Source organism: Salmo salar, chromosome 10 (genome assembly GCF_965601325.2).
Source record: "Salmo salar chromosome 10, fSalSal1, whole genome shotgun sequence".
Classification (NCBI taxonomy): domain Eukaryota; kingdom Metazoa; phylum Chordata; class Actinopteri; order Salmoniformes; family Salmonidae; genus Salmo; species Salmo salar.
The window spans coordinates 47,060,001-47,077,783 of record NC_138300.1 but is presented as its reverse complement, the minus strand read 5'-3'; the positions used below and the strand labels follow the sequence as shown (position 1 = coordinate 47,077,783).

The 17,783-nt window shown below is 43.2% G+C and overlaps 2 protein-coding genes across 21 annotated transcripts in view; one reads left to right on the top strand and one right to left on the bottom strand.

Moving 5' to 3' along the window:
* The window catches only part of dock7 (dedicator of cytokinesis 7), a 131,604-nt gene that overhangs the window by 90,295 nt on the left and 23,526 nt on the right, over positions 1-17,783 (bottom strand). For all 19 annotated transcript variants that reach the window (XM_014123453.3, XM_045687815.2, XM_045687814.2 and 16 more), the window contains exons 15-21: positions 10,284-10,401; positions 10,117-10,187; positions 8,553-8,691; positions 8,228-8,416; positions 2,130-2,361; positions 1,658-1,822; positions 1,305-1,474 (exon numbers count right to left, since the gene is read on the bottom strand). In XM_014123453.3, the coding sequence (XP_013978928.3) occupies positions 1,305-1,474; positions 1,658-1,822; positions 2,130-2,361; positions 8,228-8,416; positions 8,553-8,691; positions 10,117-10,187; positions 10,284-10,401 (1,084 nt within the window). The remainder of the gene's footprint in view (positions 1-1,304; positions 1,475-1,657; positions 1,823-2,129; positions 2,362-8,227; positions 8,417-8,552; positions 8,692-10,116; positions 10,188-10,283; positions 10,402-17,783) is intronic.
* The window catches only part of angptl3 (angiopoietin like 3), a 10,111-nt gene continuing 9,179 nt past the window's right edge, over positions 16,852-17,783 (top strand). Inside the window, exon 1 of one of the 2 annotated variants that reach the window (XM_045687827.2) lies at positions 16,852-17,550. In XM_045687827.2, the coding sequence (XP_045543783.1) occupies positions 17,026-17,550 (525 nt within the window). In that variant the 5' untranslated portion in view covers positions 16,852-17,025. The remainder of the gene's footprint in view (positions 17,551-17,783) is intronic. The other variant, XM_014123452.3, reaches the window with a different exon arrangement.

Genomic DNA, 17,783 nt, shown 5'->3' with positions numbered 1-17,783 from the left:
AGAAGTCCATGTTATTAACTCATTTCTAAAGTTGATCTGCAATACACTTGACTACATAGGGCTCCAGACTAACGTTTTCCCCTGGTGTTACTGCTGCTATTCACTTCTTCAGTTGTTGACACTAGCCCATGTTGTTGACACTAGCCCACACTAGCACCCAAAAATAAATTTCCGCAGCATCACGCAATAGAAAAAAATTGGAGTAATCATCTAAGAATGTCTTTCATAGTGTTTTATGTAGTCAGACTACTGAGATGATATTCAATAAATACATTTTCATCCAACATGTCCATGCAGGAATGCATGATTCAAGATTTTTTGATATGCAACCTAATCCAGTGAGTGTCATGATTTTTGGGTTGAGAATTAGGCAATTTTTGTTATATTTTACAGTCAAAATAGGGCTCCATGAATTTACCTTCATCTTTATGTGCACTAATATTACATACAGGTTTACTTTAATTTGTGCTATTTCACCATCTGAGAAAGTGGAAACTCAAAACATTAGCTAAATCGCTAACTCTAAATATAACACATACCGCTAGTAACCATTAATTAATCGAACAGTAAATGTAAAGTCCTAAAAAAAATTACAAACGTTGCATCGGTAGTAAGCCTAGGTATAATAGCGCACTTGCGATGGCCGATGCGTATTTTGCGAACACAGTATTTCAAAGCCATATCAGATATCTCGATTGCAAAACATTGTGCTTTGAGCTCAATATTGAGAGCTGAGAAAACAAAATTATACCTACAGAAAGCTGAGAACCTCCTCTCTTGAACAGTAGTTGCTTCTAAAGTTGTGTTTTTTTATACAATTGCATTTGGAAATGTTACACAATCAGAACGCATTTTTCGGGGTGCACGAAGGGTAGAGAGAGTGTGAGGGACTCGCTCATTTGGTCTATAGCAGCCGGCCCAAGCAAAACGGGCTCAGCGGCAGTGCAGACAGTTTCATTACAGGAATCATGAGGATAATGCACTTTCCTGTTAGATCAAATCATGGTTTTATCAGCACAAAACATGTGAATTGAGGTGACCAGGTAGAATGTGCAGCTTGCGCCAGTGCAATCAATTAAACATTTTACTCCACAGCCAAGACAAAGGGTTGCAAAATGCGACTAAATGGTCTGGAGCCCTGCTACCCCTGGATATCGCTCTTCATATAGTATCATTCAGATTAGATTAGTCTCTCATTGAAAGTAGAGGTGTAAACCACAGATGCATAAAGGACTGACTGTACCCCAAAAGTACTGACAAACAAAACAATGTATGCCAGGTCTGGTCTGTGGGGTGTCTCTTACCTTACTGCCGATGATGGAGCGGACCTCGTCGTCAGGGGACGTAGGTGTTCCGGAGATGTCCGGGTTACTGTTGCTAAGGCTACGGGAGCGGTTGAGGTTTAGGCTAGCTGGTCGCTGGGCTGACCTGGCCATGGTGGCATAGTGGACTGAACCACCCAGCCCTCCAGGACCTGAGACAAAAACACACATGGAACAAAAATGGAAGTCAGGGAGGAGGGTGAGGACACTTGCTGCTCCTGATAAACGCTATTTTTCTAAAGTCACCTGACGTAGCCAATGGTCTTTATGAACTGGATGTAATGAATTTAACAGAAGTAAAACAGATAGAACGTAAGCAAGAACAGACAGTGTACCTGGTGAGGGGAAGTTGGGGTCCATGTTGGGCAGTCTGAAGACGTAGTATATATAAGAGGAGAGCAGACTGTTTCTGCCGTGCATGTCCTGACTGGTGTCTAGGTACTTGTGGAGCCGATTCACTATGGAGGCCATCACCTCGAACGAGGCCTGGCCCAGATTCACTATAGATACACAAAGACAGACAGGAATACACATACTTAGGACTAGACGGTACAGTACATCGTAGTAAGAGACAGTACAGGCATTGGCAGCAATCCCTTGCTGTTTAGTAGTTTAGAGTACGTAGTGGTAGGGTTACAAACAGTTGAGGGGGTTATATTCCTTTCCATGTTATTTCTTTTAATTAAATGGAGGGTTATATTATAGTTCACACAAGGCCTAAGTTGTACAGCTAGGCTTAGGTTACGCTAGGCTTAGGTTACGCTAGGCTTAGGTTACGCTAGGCTTAGGTTAAGGGGGATAGTAAACCTATCTGTCCTGCGATGACGGGCGGCCGCACCACCAGCACCACCAGCTTGTCCAATAGGAGGTGGAGGAATCGGACGATGGGCTCCAGCTGGGAGGAGTTTAGTGCTGCGATGCTGGACTTCAGCTCCGCCTCCAGGTTATTCTCCATGATGCGCACGTCTCCGATCCGCACAGGGAACATGTGCTCGTCCAGGGCATGCACCAACGCAAAGAACTTATCCAGGTACTGGTCCTGATGGAAGGAGGTAGGAGAGAGAGAGGGATGAAAAGGAAGAGAGGAATGAAAGGACACAGAAAATCAAGCTTCAATAGAAGGGAAATAAATGTGAGCCCCCACTACACAATGAAAGTGCTGTAACTGTGTGCTCTGTGGTTCCAGCCCATGTGTAGAGACTACAGTAGAGTTGAGCCCAGCTCAGTCTCATCCACATAGACCCAGTGATTTATGATCACATTAGCACCAGGCTAAGCTGCTGGGAAAACACTCACCTTCTTCAGCCCACTCCTCTCCTCTCCCCACCCGGACAGCCAACAGAACAGAGAGATGGAGTGGGCTCTACTAAATAACACGAGTGAAGTTCAACCACTAATGAACTGAGGGACACATTACTCTTCCCACTCCTTCCACACTGAGGTATTCTGTCTGTCTCTGATGGTCTGATATCTAACACAGATACAGCGCAATCAGTAATTCTTTGGACTTGGTTTTAAAATGAAACAATGACTACAAAAGGTTAAAGTGCAGATTGTCAGATTTAATTAGAGGGTATTTTCATTGTATGCTATGACTACATCTAGCTTGTGACTCTACACATTTGTTGGATACATTTGCTGCTACTTTGTGCCCAGTAGAAATGAAATGGTAAATAATGCATTGTGTCATTTTGGAGTCACTTTTACTGTAATTAAGAACAGAATGTGTTTCTAAACACTTTTACATTGTGGATGCTACCAGGATTACAAAGAATCATGAATGAATCGTGAACAATGATGAGTGAGAAAAGAAAATACTAACCTCCCCTGTTATTGTAATGGTGAGAGGTTAGCATTATATTTAGAATGGCCCACTATCAAATGGGCAAGAACAGGGGCAAGACAAAATACATCATCCATATGCACCGGAAGAGCGAATGCAGCCCACATTCCCCCGGGACATTTTTCACTCATGTTGCTAGGCTGCTCTGGTAATTTCGCTGCAGTGACAGATGATATTCTGCCATAGGCTCTCCAACCCTGTTCCTGCAGCTACCCAGTGCTTCATTTGGGAAACCAAATGAAACAGCGACAGGAACATGTTTTCACAACAAAACATACTTCATGAAACTAGCCACTCTCTGCACGCTGGAGAATGGAATGACGGAGGGGAGGAGAAAGAAATCCATGGCGGTGAGATCTTCTGTAGCTTAAAAGGCAATGTGTCTTCACATTAATTATGATTCTTTAATTCATATAACTCCTTTTACTAGGCTATTCAAAATCAAGTACAAATTCACTATAATTGTATGCCAATTCTGAATTGTTCAAATTAGTGGATTCGGCTTTTTCAGCCACACCCGTTGTTGACAGGTGTATACATTTGAGCATACAGTGAATCAATCCCCATAGACAAACACTGGCAGTAGAATCGCCCGTACTGAAGAGCTCAGTGACTTTCAGCGTAGCACCGTCACAGGATATCACCTTTCCAACAAGTCAGTTTGTCAAATTTCTGCCCTGCTAGAGCTGCCCCGGTCAACTGTAAGTGCTGTTGTTGTGATGTGGAAATGTCTAGGAGCAACAATGGCTCAGTCACGAAGTGGTAGGCCACACAAGCTCACAGAACAGGACCACCGAGTGCTGAAGCGCGTAGAGCGTAAAAATCTGTCCTTGGTTGCAAGATCCAAACTGCCTCTGGAAGCAACGTCAGCTCAAGAACTGTTCGTCGGGAGCTTCATGAAATGGGTTTCCAAGGCCGAGCAGCTGCACACAATCCTAAAATCACCATGCGCAATGTCAAGCGTCAGCTGGAGTGGTGTAAAGCTCGCCACCATTGGACTCTGGAGCAGAGTAAACGCATTCTCTGGAGTGATGAATCACGCTTCACCATCTGGCAGTCCGACGGACGAATCTGGGTTTGGCAAATGCCAGGAAGACGATACCTGCCCGAATGCATAATGCCAACTGTAAAGTTTGGTGGAGGAGGAATAATGGTCTGGGGCTGTTACTCATGGTTCAGGCAAGGCCGCTTAGTTCCAGTGAAGGGAAATCTTAATTCTACAGTATACAATGACATTCCAGACAATTCTGTGCTTCCAACTTTGTGGCAATAGTTTGGGGAAGTCCCTTTCCTGTTTCTGCATGACAATGCCCCCGTGCATAAAGTGAGGTCCATTCAGAAATGGTTTGTCGAGATCGGTGTGGAAGAACTTGACTGGCCTGCACAGAGCCCTGACCTCAACCTCATCTAACACCTTTGGGATGAATTGGAATGCCGACTGCCAGCCAGGACTAATCGCCCTACATCAGTACCCGACCTGACTAATGCTCGTGGCTGAACGGAAGCAAATTGCTGCAGCAATGTTCCAACATCTAGTGGAAAGCCTTCCTAGAAGAGTGGAGACTTATAGTAGCAAAGGGGGGACCAACTCCATATTAATGCCGATGATTTTGGAATGAGGTGTTCGATGAGCAGGTGTCCACATACTTTTGGCCATGTAGTGTATATAAGCCTATGCATTGACTCTAATATGCATACGGGTGATTTCAATTAATCCTCAGCTTAGAAAGAGCTGTCCATTTCATTGTGTTTGGCTTTGAAACAACATCCACAACGACCATGTTTTCCACTCAGTTTCAACCTTTTCTTCAAATTGATCAGAAGGAAGGGAGTAAACGGTATTAAAACCAGGATACTGTTTCAATGAAAAGTCTGATGTGATTTTCCATTGCATTTGCAAGGGAGTCAGAGTAGTTAGACAACGTAGCCTAAGCCTAGCGTAACCTAAGCCTAGCGTAACCTAAGCCTAGCGTAACCTAAGCCTAGCGTAACCTAAGCCTAGCGTAACCTAAGCCTAGGACAACGTAGCCCTGAGTACCAGGCCATTAGCGAACTGATGATCGTTAGCGAGTTGGGTACTACTAACACATGTTCCGAGTGCATAAGAGGACATTACCATCACGTAGACTTTTACTGCAGTCATGGCTGCCGGTGTGGTGTTAATACAGTCACCATAACAGCCCTAGTAGTCATCATACCAGAATTTGGACTTTGATACTGATAACAGGCTTAGTGTCACCATACTCGATGCCGTCACCATACTCGATGCCGTCACCATACTCGATACCAAAATGACACCACGGCAAAGTCTCAGAATATATGGATTTGACATTTTTGAATCTATGCATTAATTAATCAAATTATACAATCAATTAGACTTTGTTTTTTACCAATCTAACAGCATAATAGTAATAATTTGGAATGGAATGGTAAATCTCTAGTCTATTGTTAAACAGGGTAAATCAAGATGTAGCCTAGGTCTATTCACAATTATTTATTTTACCTTTATTTAACTAGGCAAGTCAGTTAAGAACAAATTCTTATTTTCAATGACGGCCTAGTGGTTTAACTGCCTTGTTCAGGGGCAGAACGACTGATTTTTACCTTGTCAGCTTGGGGATTTGATCTTGCAACCTTTCAGTTATAAGTCCAACACTCTAACCACTAGGCTACCTGCCACCCCAAATACAGGTGAGTGCATATTCAATAGGACTGTTTTCATTCAATGAGCTTGTTTTGGCTGATTTCATGGCGCTACAGATGAAAAACAATGTTTCCCTTCCATTTGGGACTCATTTAATTGCACTGGTCAATAACATTTGCATAGAAGAAGCAATCTCTTCTTTTTTAAAAGTGTGCACCGTCTCTTTAAGCCCCATGACGTCATTCTCACACACAGGCAGCTCGAGGCTTGAGCAAATAAGGTCTTGACTGGGAGAGACATGAGGTGGGGGAAGATGAAGTGAATGTAAAGTATTTGATGACAATTAACTTTGAAATCAGTAATATTTTGCATTATGGTTGGTATATCATCAAAAACAAGGTACTAGGGAAGGAAGGTGATGTTAGCTTCAGCTGTATACTTTATTTTGCTTACAGTAATGAACTGTTCCAACATATCTACATGCCGTGTTGCATTATTCAAGTGTGTTAACCTGTTGGGTCTAGGGGGCAGCATTTGCACGTCTGGATAAAAAAAATGTACCCGATTTAATCTGGTTACTAATCCTACCCAGTAACTAGAATATGCATATACTTATTATATATGGATAGAAAACACTCTAAAGTTTCCAAAACTGTTTGAATGGTGTCTGTGAGTATAACAGAACTCATTTGGCAGGCAAAACCCTGAGACATTTTCTGACAGGAAGTGGATACCTGATGTGTTGTATTGACTTTAAACCTCTCCCATTGAAAAACACAGGGGTTTAGGAATATTTTGGCACTTCCTATTGCTTCCACTAGATGTCACCAGCCTTTACAAAGTGTTTTGAGTCTTCTGGAGGGAGATCTGACCGAACAAGAGCCATGGAACGGTGATGTCCCATTAGACACCTGGCGCGCTACTTCATGTTGGGTACCCTCGTTCCAATACGTTATAAAAGGCTATGCATTCGTCCACCTTGAATATTATTCATGTTCTGGTTAAAAAAGGCCCTAATGATTTATGCTATACAACGTTTGACATGTTTGAACGAACGGAAATATATTTTTTCCCCTCGTTCATGACGAGAAGTCCGGCTGGCTTACATCATGTGCTAACGAGACGGAGATTTTTGGACATAAATGATGAGCTTTTTTGAACAAAACTACATTCGTTATGGACCTGTGATACCTGGAAGTGACATCTGATGAAGAGAATCAAAGGTAATGGATTATTTACATAGTATTTTCGATTTTAGATCTCCCCAACATGACGTCTAGTCTGTATCGCAACGCGTATTTTTCTGGGCACAGTGCTCAGATTATTGCAAAGTGTGATTTCCCAGTAAGGTTATTTTTAAATCTGGCAAGTTGATTGCGTTCAAAAGATGTAAATCTATAATTCTTTAAATGACAATATAATATTTTACCAATGTTTTCTAATTTTAATTATTTAATTTGTGACGCTGACTTGACTGCCGGTTATTGGAGGGAAACGATTTCCTCAACATCAATGCCATAGTAAAACGCTGTTTTTGTATATAAATATGAACTTGATAGAACTAAAAATGCATGCATTGTCTAACATAATGTCCTAGGAGTGTCATCTGATGGAGATTGTAAAAGGTTAGTGTATCATTTTAGCTGGTTTTATGGTTTTGGTGACCCTGTCTTTGACTTGACAAAACATTACACACAACTCTTGTAAATGTACTGTCCTAACATACTCTAAATTTATGCTTTCGCCGTAAAACCTTTTTGAAATCGTAAAACGTGGTTAGATTAAGGAGATGTTTATCTTTCAAATGGTGTAACATAGTTGTATTTTTGAAAAATTTGAATTTTGACATTTATTTGGATTCAAATTTGCCGCTCTTGAAATGCACCTGCTGTTGATGGAGTGCACCACAGGTGGCACGCTAGCGTCCCACCTAGCCCCAAGAGGTTAACTAACATGATACAGTCCAGACTCCCAGTGGTTCCTCAGGACAGAGAGTCAGTATGAGAGAGGAGATAACATGATACAGTCCAGACTCCCAGTGGTTCCTCAGGACAGACTAGAGTCAGTATGAGAGGGGAGTTAACATGATTCAGTCCAGACTCCCAGTGGGTTCAGTGGTTCCTCAGGACAGACTAGAGTCAGTATGAGAGGGGAGTTAACATGATTCAGTCCAGACTCCCAGTGGTTCCTCAGGACAGACTAGAGCTAGCCATGAGTACGTGGAGCAGTCACTGAGCAGGGACATCAGCTGTGCTGATAGACCTGATCCCTCTCAAATCAGTAAAGGACGTGAGACATTTGACAGAAGTCCCGAAAGTACCAACAATTCTAGGACCACACCGGGTTTTCATATTCTAGTATCGAACAAGTACAAATGTTTCGGTATACCGTCAAACGTACGGTTGTGATGGGCTATACCTGTGTGTGGACGGTGGAAACGGACGTCACTTCAACATTGAACACCCCTCTGTGGTTATCCACCCATTTCATCCCTGGTAGAGGAACGTCAGGGGAGAGAACAGAGTAGGACTGGGGAGGTTTCTCTAGAGACACCGGCAGACAGAAGCTTCCTGTACGCAGACGTCCATTCTGAAGCATGGGGATCCACTGAGGAAGGAGAGAAAAACATGATTAGGCCTGAAAAACAATAAAGGCATGTTAATGTTTATACCTGTGTGCTTGTATGAAGTGCGTGTGCATGTGTGTGTGTGTGTGCATTTCCACGCGTGTCCACAGAAGTTACCGTGTATCCTACAGGGGTTTCCAGAGGAGTGTTCTGCTTCTGCTGGCAGCTGACATGGTAGAAGGTGAACAGGACGTGGTGGTGGTCAGTCAGAGAGGCCGGCAGCTTGATCTTCACCTCATCGTGGAAGTCTGGGGACCTGCATAGGAAACACAACAGGCATAACAGAGCCAGAGTTGAATGGTTGGTTTTAGGAATAAACATCTACAAAAGTATTGAGAAGATCTGAGAAAGGAATGAGAACAGGCCCTAAATGACATGGTTATTTAGGGCCGTACAGGAATGAGAACAGGCCCTAAATGACAGTTATTTAGGGCCGTACAGGAATGCGAACGGGCTCTAAATGACATGGTTATTTAGGGCCGTACAGGAATGAGAACAGGCCCTAAATGACAGTTATTTAGGGCCGTACAGGAATGCGAACGGGCTCTAAATGACATGGTTATTTAGGGCCGTACAGGAATGAGAACAGGCTCTAAATGACATGGTTATTTAGGGCCGTACAGGAATGAGAACGGGCTCTAAATGACATGGTTATTTAGGGCCGTACAGGAATGAGAACAGGCTCTAAATGACATGGTTATTTAGGGCCGTACAGGAATGAGAACAGGCTCTAAATGCCATGGTTATTTAGGGCCGTACAGGAATGAGAACGGGCTCTAAATGACATGGTTATTTAGGGCCGTACAGGAATGAGAACGGGCTCTAAATGACATGGTTATTTAGGGCCGTACAGGAATGAGAACGGGCTCTAAATGACATGGTTATTTAGGGCCGTACAGGAATGAGAACAGGCTCTAAATGACATGGTTATTTAGGGCCGTACAGGAATGAGAACGGGCTCTAAATGACATGGTTATTTAGGGCCGTACAGGAATGAGAACGGGCTCTAAATGACATGGTTATTTAGGGCCGTACAGGAATGAGAACGGGCTCTAAATGACATGGTTATTTAGGGCCGTACAGGAATGAGAACGGGCTCTAAATGACATGGTTATTTAGGGCCGTACAGGAATGAGAACGGGCTCTAAATGACATGGTTATTTAGGGCCGCATAGGAATGAGAACGGGCTCTAAATGACATGGTTATTTAGGGCCGCATAGGAATGAGAACGGGCTCTAAATGACATGGTTATTTAGGGCCGCACAGGAATGAGAACAGTTTAGAGGAATAAACATCCTAATAGTCCAAAGAAAGAAGCAGCGAGCATTTTCTCACGGAGAAGACAAAATAGTTTGTTTGTTTGTGGATGAAGGGTATGAACCTCCTTCGGAGCGAAGGAGCAGGACTGGAGCAGCAGTAACCTTGTCCCCAATGGGAAAGATAACATTATTGGCTGGCCGCTGGGATTGTAGCTAAACATCCAAAGAGCAAAGGTGGAACCTTACCAAATATGTGATCACTTTTTTTTTCGACTGATGCTTAACAAGGCCTCAGAACATAGCAGACATGAACGGCGTGCGATAGACCAGCTAAGACATCAGCTCACTCAATACCAGTTCATCTGCTTGTAGGAAAGGCCCTAAGCAGACTTCATACACAATTAAAGTCTAAGAGCCTCACCTGGTATGATACACCACAGCAGTGTATGCCTCTCTGGTGTAGTCTCCACAGCTGGACTTCCCAAAAATCACCTGGGGGAGAGAGAGTGTGTTAGCACTCACACAGAGAGAGAAGAGAGAGAGAAGAGAGAGAGAGTACCTACATGTGTACAATACATCACTGCTTACAGGCATAGCGTTGTTGGGGTCCTCCCCGTTCATAAACTGTACTTTCACTGTGATGTTCCGGGCGGAGCCTTGACGGTTGGCGAAGTTCAGGCTGTGTGGGTTCACATACAGTAGGTTCCTGGAACGAACACACACACACACACACATTTTCAAACTAAACAGAAAAACATGAGCTCAACCGACATAGCAGCAACTTTGACAGGTCATTGAGTGAATTTCCCAACCTTGTCCCCTCACCATTCACCTCAGGATGTTACATACATACCTCATATAATGTACTGTACATATCACAGCGGACCATAATACAAAACACTTGTACAGTAGTATCTGATTTGTACAGTCATCAATAGGTCAGTGTTTGGAGTGAGCAAGGCTATCACTGTAGGCATCTGTGGGCACTGATTGGCAGAGAAGGGAGGCTCGTTCTGTCAATCACTCTGGATACACACAAACCGTAGTTGACCTAAATTCTCTGGGATGACCCACCTCAGGGTGCGGGGGGGGGGGGACAAGACTAAACTACCGATGAAAGATGTAATTTGCATAGATATTTTCCATCAAAGAAAAGTGTCTCTAGTCTCTCTTGGACAATATTGAGGTAGCACATAGGTCCAACATCAGCTGGGCTTCAGTCAACAAGCTGGACACACACGGTGAAGGGTTTCCAGGGTGACAGCCACAGGAAGTCAGAGAGAGCCGCAGCGCAGCGGCCTGACCACAGTGACGTAGATCCCTCCGCGTGGGAGGGTCACCAAGGACCACAGCTGTGACGACAGTCAAACCATGAGAATCCCTAATCCACTCATTCTCCCTTCGCTGTTCCCTTTCTTACTCGCTGGTCACGTGTCTCAATGGCTTTCTTACTAGCTGGTCACGTGTCTCAATTAGAGGTCGACCGATTAATCGGAATGGCCGATTAATTAGGGCCGATTTAAAGTTTTCATAACAAATCGGTAATCGGTGTTTTTGGCCACCGATTTGCCGATAAAAAAAAAAAATGTAAACACCTTTATTTAACTAGGCAAGTCAGATTAAGAACACATTCTTATTTTCAATGACGGCCTAGGAACGGCGGTTAACAGCCTTGTTCAGGGGGGATACAGGGATTCGTTTTTGCAACCTTCTGGTTACTTGTCCAACGCTCTAACCACCTGCCTTACATTGCACTCCACGAGGAGCCTGCATGGCAGGCTGACTACCTGTTACGCAAGGGCAGCAAGAAGCCAAGGTAAGTTGCTAGCTAGCATTAAACTTATCTTATAAAAAACTATCAATCTTAACATAATCACTAGTTAACTACACATGGTTGATGATATTACTAGTTTATCTAATGTGTCCTGCGTTGCCTATAATCGATGCGGTGCCTGTTAATTTCTCATCGAATCACAGCCTACTTCGACAAACGGGTGATGATTTAACAAGCGCATTTGTGAAAAAAGCACTGTCGTTGCACCAATGTACCTAACCATAAACCTCAATGCCTTTCTTTAAAATCAATACACAAGTATATATTTTTAAACCTGCATATTTAGTTACTATTGCCTGCTAACATGAAATTGTGTCACTGCTCTTGCGTTCATTGCCTGGTTCTTTGCGAACTAATTTGCCAGAATTTTACGTAATTATGACATAACATTGAAGGTTGTGCAATGTAACACGAATATTTAGACTTAGGGATGCCACCCGTTAGATAAAAGATGGAACGGTTCCGTATTTCACTGCAAGGAAAAAACGTTTTGTTTTCGAGATGAGTTTCCGGATTCGACCATATTAATGACCTAAGGCTCGTATTTCTGTGTTTATTATAATTAAGTCTATGATTTGATAGAGCAGCCTGACTGAGCGGTGGTAGGCACCAGCAGGCTCGTAAGCATTCATTCAAACAGCACTTTCGTGCGTTTTGCCAGAAGCTCTTCGCAATGCTTCAAGCATTGCGCTGTTTATGACTTCAAGCCTGTCAACTCCCGAGATTAGGCTGGTGTAACCGATGTGAAATGGCTAGCTAGTTAGCGGGTGCACGCTAATAGCGTTTCAAACGTCACTCGCTCTGAGACTTGGGAGTGGTTGTTCCCCTTGCTCTGCATGGGTAACGCTGCTTCGAGGGTGGCTGTTGTCGATGTGCTCCTGGTTCGAGCCCAGGTAGAAGCGAGGAGAGGGATGGAAGCTATACTGTTACACTGGCAATACTAAAGTGCCTATAAGAACATCCAATAGTCAAAGGTATATGAAATACAAATCGTATAGAGAGAAATAGTCCTATAATTCCTATTATAACTACAACCTAAAACTTCTTACCTGGGAATATTGAAGACTCATGTTAAAAGGAACCACCAGCTTTCATATGTTCCCATGTTCTGAGCAAAGCACTTAAACGTTAGCTTTCTTACATGGCACATATTGCACTTTTACTTTCTTCTCCAACACTTTGTTTTTGCATTATTTAAACCAAATTGAACATGTTTCATTATTTATTTGAGGCTAAATTGATTTTATTGATGTATTATATTAAGTTAAAATAAGTGTTCATTCAGTATTGTTGTAACTGTCATTATTACAAAGAAATTAAAATAAAATACAATTTAAAAAAAAATTGTAAACATTTTTTTTTTTTTAAACCGGCCGATTAATCGGTAGAGGCTTTTTTTGGTCCTCCAATAATCGGTATCGGCGTTGAAAAATCATAGTCGGTCGACTTCTAGTCTCAATGGCTGTCTTACTCGCTAGTCACGTGTCTCAATGGCTTTCTTACTCGCTGGTCACGTGTCTCAATGGCTTTCTTAATAGCTGGTCACGTGTCTCAATGGCTTTCTTAATAGCTGGTCACGTGTCTCAATGGCTTTCTTAATAGCTGGTCACGTGTCTCAATGGCTTTCTTAATAGCTGGTCACGTGTCTCAATGGCTTTCTTAATAGCTGGTCACGTGTCTCAATGGCTTTCTTAATAGCTGGTCACGTGTCTCAATGGCTTTCTTAATAGCTGGTCACGTGTCTCAATAGCTTTCTTACTAGCTGGTCACGTGTCTCAATGGCTTTCTTACTAGCTGGTCACGTCTGTCAATGTCTTTCTTACTAGCTGGTCACGTCTCAATGACATTTAGGTAAAAAGGGGTACATTTTTCCAACTTGCTTGTTCTTTATTTAGGCATCCATGCTGATTTTAGAATTATGTAATTGCAATAACCTCCAGGCAGAAGCCATTCATACACACCTATGGACCTGGCTTCCTTTTTAGCAACACGGTCAATTCTCTCCTCTTGGTCCTTCAGCCTCAACAGATTCATCTCAGGTTAATAAATGACTTGACTCAGAGTAGCTGTGTATGTTACCAAACCAAGCCATGCCTAAGCACTGTTTCAAAACCCCTGGGCCTCCCACCCCCACACAGCCCCCTTTAACCCCAGCCACCTCCCCTTCCCAGTGGGTACACAACCCCACCATCCTCATCCCCCTACGGGTACACAAAGGGAGCAGTTCATTGTTTACTGTGTCTACAGACAGAGATTAAGGCCAAGTCCTAGACACCAGGCAGGTGAAACACAGCCTGTTGGGAGGGCACAAAGCATGGCACGCAGGGAGAGAGTGATGTCAGGGAACTCCAGCCCTAAAACACAGCAGCTCAACAGAATAGGTTACTATTAGCTACAGTAGTAGTTATGAATCATGGCATGAGGGATCAAATCAACTAATCAACTGGATCCTAGAATTGGATGAATTAGGTGTATTAGTGCTTGGCTGGAACAAGAGCCTGCACCCAAAGTGGCCAATCCTGCCGTTTGCTGACCCATGGCATGAACCATGGACATTTCAGTGAAGATAGGTTAAAAGACCCCTGGGTTCATTCTAAAAGGTCAGACAGAGGTCAAAGTACAGTGAGGGGAAAAAAGTATTTGATCCCCTGCTGATTTTTTACGTTTGCCCACTGACAAAGAAATGATCAGTCTATAATTTTAATGGTAGGTTTATTTGAACAGTGAGAGACAGAATAACAACAACAAAAAATCCAGAAAAACGCATGTCAAAAATTTTATAAATTGATTTGCATTTTAATGAGGGAAATAAGTATTTGACACCCTCTCAAATCAGAAAGATTTCTGGCTCCCAGGTGTCTTTTATACAGGTAACGAGCTGTGATTAGGAGCACACTCTTAAAGGGAGTGCTCCTAATCTCAGCTTGTTACCTGTATAAAAGACACCTGTCCACAGAAGCAATCAATCAGATTCCAAACTCTCCACCATGGCCAAGACCAAAGAGCTCTCCAAGGATGTCAGGGACAAGAGTGTAGACCTACACAAGGCTGGAATGGGCTACAAGACCATCGCCAAGCAGCTTGGTGAGAAGGTGACAACAGTTGGTGCGATTATTCGCAAATGGAAGAAACACAAAAGAACTGTCAATCTCCCTCGGTATGCTTGTAATACTCCATATTACAAGGACGGAGTTTAAGGAAGAAAAATAATAAACTTAATGAAGCTAAGCACAGGCAAACTCCTAGAGCAATACTTCTGTCCACCAGACACTGGGAGATTAATTCACCTTTCAGCAGGACAATAAACTAAATCACAAGGCCAAATCTACACTGGAGTTGCTTACCAGGAAGACAGTGAATGTTCCTGAGTGGCCGAGTTACAGTTTTGATTTAAATCTGCTTGAAAATCTATGACAAAGACCTGAAAATGGTTGCCTAGCAATGATCAACAACCAATTTGACAGAGCTTGAAGAATATTGAAAATAATAAAATGGGTGTGGAAAGCTCTTAGAGACTTATCCAGACTTACAAAGCTGTAATCTCTGTCAATGGTAATACTAACATATATTGACTCAGGGGGTTGAATACTTATCTAATCAAGATATATTACCGTTTAATTTTTCTTTTTTTATATACAAATGTATTTAGCGTAGATCGTTGACAAACACGACAATTAAATCAATTTAAACCGCACTTTGTAACAACAAAATGTGGACAAAGTCAAGGAGTGTAAATACTTTCTGAAGGCACTGTATAGGGAGTAAGGAATCATGTAGCCAGCTTTAAGATAAACAAGCACAGCTCAGAATCAGATAGGAAATGTGTTTGCTCAGAAACTCACTCTTACTAATAACATATTGCAGCCAGAGGTCTCTGCACTCTTTACACATGAGTAAATAGCCAGTGTATCTACAGTGCTATGAACCAGAGTTACCTGTGTCTGTAACAGCATGGTGAGTTTAGTCATGCACTACAGTAAACATACATGATAACATTTCACTCGGACAACTTTGCTCTGACAAAGGAGAAGCTAGCTACCTCTCCACAATGTGTCAGCAAGTAACGCCGTTGTAGGGAAGTTGCTGTCCAACACTGTTTCCTCGTCATCTACTGGCGTTTCATTTAAACATTTTGGGGGTTTTCAAAATGTGTAAACCCCATTATGAAGCATAGCTTTCTCATCAGTTGGATAATCAAGCTAAAAGGTCAGTTGTTAGAGGCCCCCCACTCTCTCCATCCACCACCCAATAGCAGTAAAGTAGCCCACATATGATGTAGAGTCACTGAACCACATTGAAACATGTTGTCGAGACAGTGCGACCAAAAGCTCAAAGTAGTCAGATTATTGGGAGCATTAAGATAATCTTGGCTAAGTAGGAAGAACAAAGGATGCACACAAAGAGAAACGCTGATCGCAGCCCTGTCAGATTACAGAACTAGAATGGAGTTCAATACGGCAACAGAAGGCCACAGGAATTTAGGCCCACCTTCGTAATAATCATTAGTGGATGTACAGTATGAACAGTAATGGTAAAGTGGTTTTGGAACGAACAGCCAAGAACAAAACACTGACTAAGAGTTCCCATCAAAATAGATTTTACGAGCGGACACACTATGCCAAAGAGTGCTTGAAAAAGGTGCAGGCAAGTCAGCACGTTTCCTCCTGTTTATCTTTTCAGTAGAAGTCACTAGATGTTCAGACAAAGATTGGAAAGACTAGACTACATTAAATCAGAATAGAATGATCAAACAATAACCAAGATGATAAGTTCATACATGTTCAAATTTAGCACATCACCCACCCCACCCCCCTAATGCAAACTACAGCAAAACCTAGTGATGACATCAATCCGCCAGTACATCCAGTACACCTCATCTAGACCCGGCAAGAGGCCCCAGGGAGAGTAATGCCGGGCTGATTCAGCAGGATGTTAAATCAAATCCAGAGACATCAACTGGATGCTGTATTATCAATCTCGGTGAGGTGTGGCTGCTATGAGGTGAGATCTGAGATTGATTGGGACGAATGATCCATCAAAACTCTGATGGCCTTCCATTGTTGGCTTTCTGCTGGTCAGCTAAAGCAGAGTAGTGCAGATGGGAGTAGGGTGGGTATAAAGAGGAGAGGGGGGGGTGCTGTTGTGCTGAAGGGGTGTATTTGCTGTTCGCTCACTACATGATTTGTTTGTTCTTGGAGGGCGGGGGACTGAGGGGGCTCCCAAGGGGATTTCAGGGGGCACAGTAGCTCAAGCATAACAGGGCTTAATGAGCAACTAATCTCCCCTCCCCTTGCGGGACGGGGGTATATAACACAGACCTGTCTGCTGCTCTCAAATCTTTCTAGCAGAAAGACAGAGAGGGGGAGTGAGTGAGAGAGAGGTAGAGGGAGAGACTGAGTGAGAAGTCCAGACAGAGTAGGACAGAGGAAGAAGAGAGTGAAAGCAATAGAGCGAGACTACTTCTTGTCGTCTTCTTGCACACAGAGAGATTTAACCATGAAGCTCTTCTGCCTCCTGTTCCTGGTTGGTCTGTCTGTAGCCCAGGCAGCTCCTCGGGACTCTTCCAGGGTCTATCCCACCATGCCCTCTCAACTCCAGCCCCAGACGCAGCCTCCAGCTGAGGCCAAGTCCCGCTTCGCTATGCTGGACGATGTCCGTCTCCTGGCCAACGGTTTGCTCCAGCTGGGTCAGAGCCTCAGGGATTTTGTTCACAAGACGAAGGCCCAGATTAACGACATCTTCCAGAAGCTGACCAACTTCGATCGCTCCTTTTACCAGCTCTCCGTGGTCACCTCAGAGATCAAGGAGGAAGAGGAGGAGCTGAAGAAGACCACCACGTTCCTGAAGGCTAACAACGAGGAGATCCGGAACCTGTCACTGGAGATCAACGCCAAGATCAACAGTATTCTGCAGGAGAGGAGCCTGCTGCAGAGTCAAGTAGGGGGGTTGGAGGAGAAGCTGAAGGGACTGTCTGAGAGCATGATGCCGGGAGAGCAGCTCAGTGAGATCCAGTCACTCAAGGTACGCTGCTGTCCGTTACTCATACTAATCAGTAGGAAGAATTTATTTTGATTCAATGTGAAATGTTTTTGTTTTGAATAAGATGTGTTTCTGCCGCATGTATTCAACATATTTCAGCATGTTTAAAATGACATCCTACTAAATATTCCAATTGGTGAATTCATTGAGAAGTTTCAGTTATTAGCCTAATGAAAACATACCGTTTTAAATGAGTAGTAATGCTTTTAACTTGA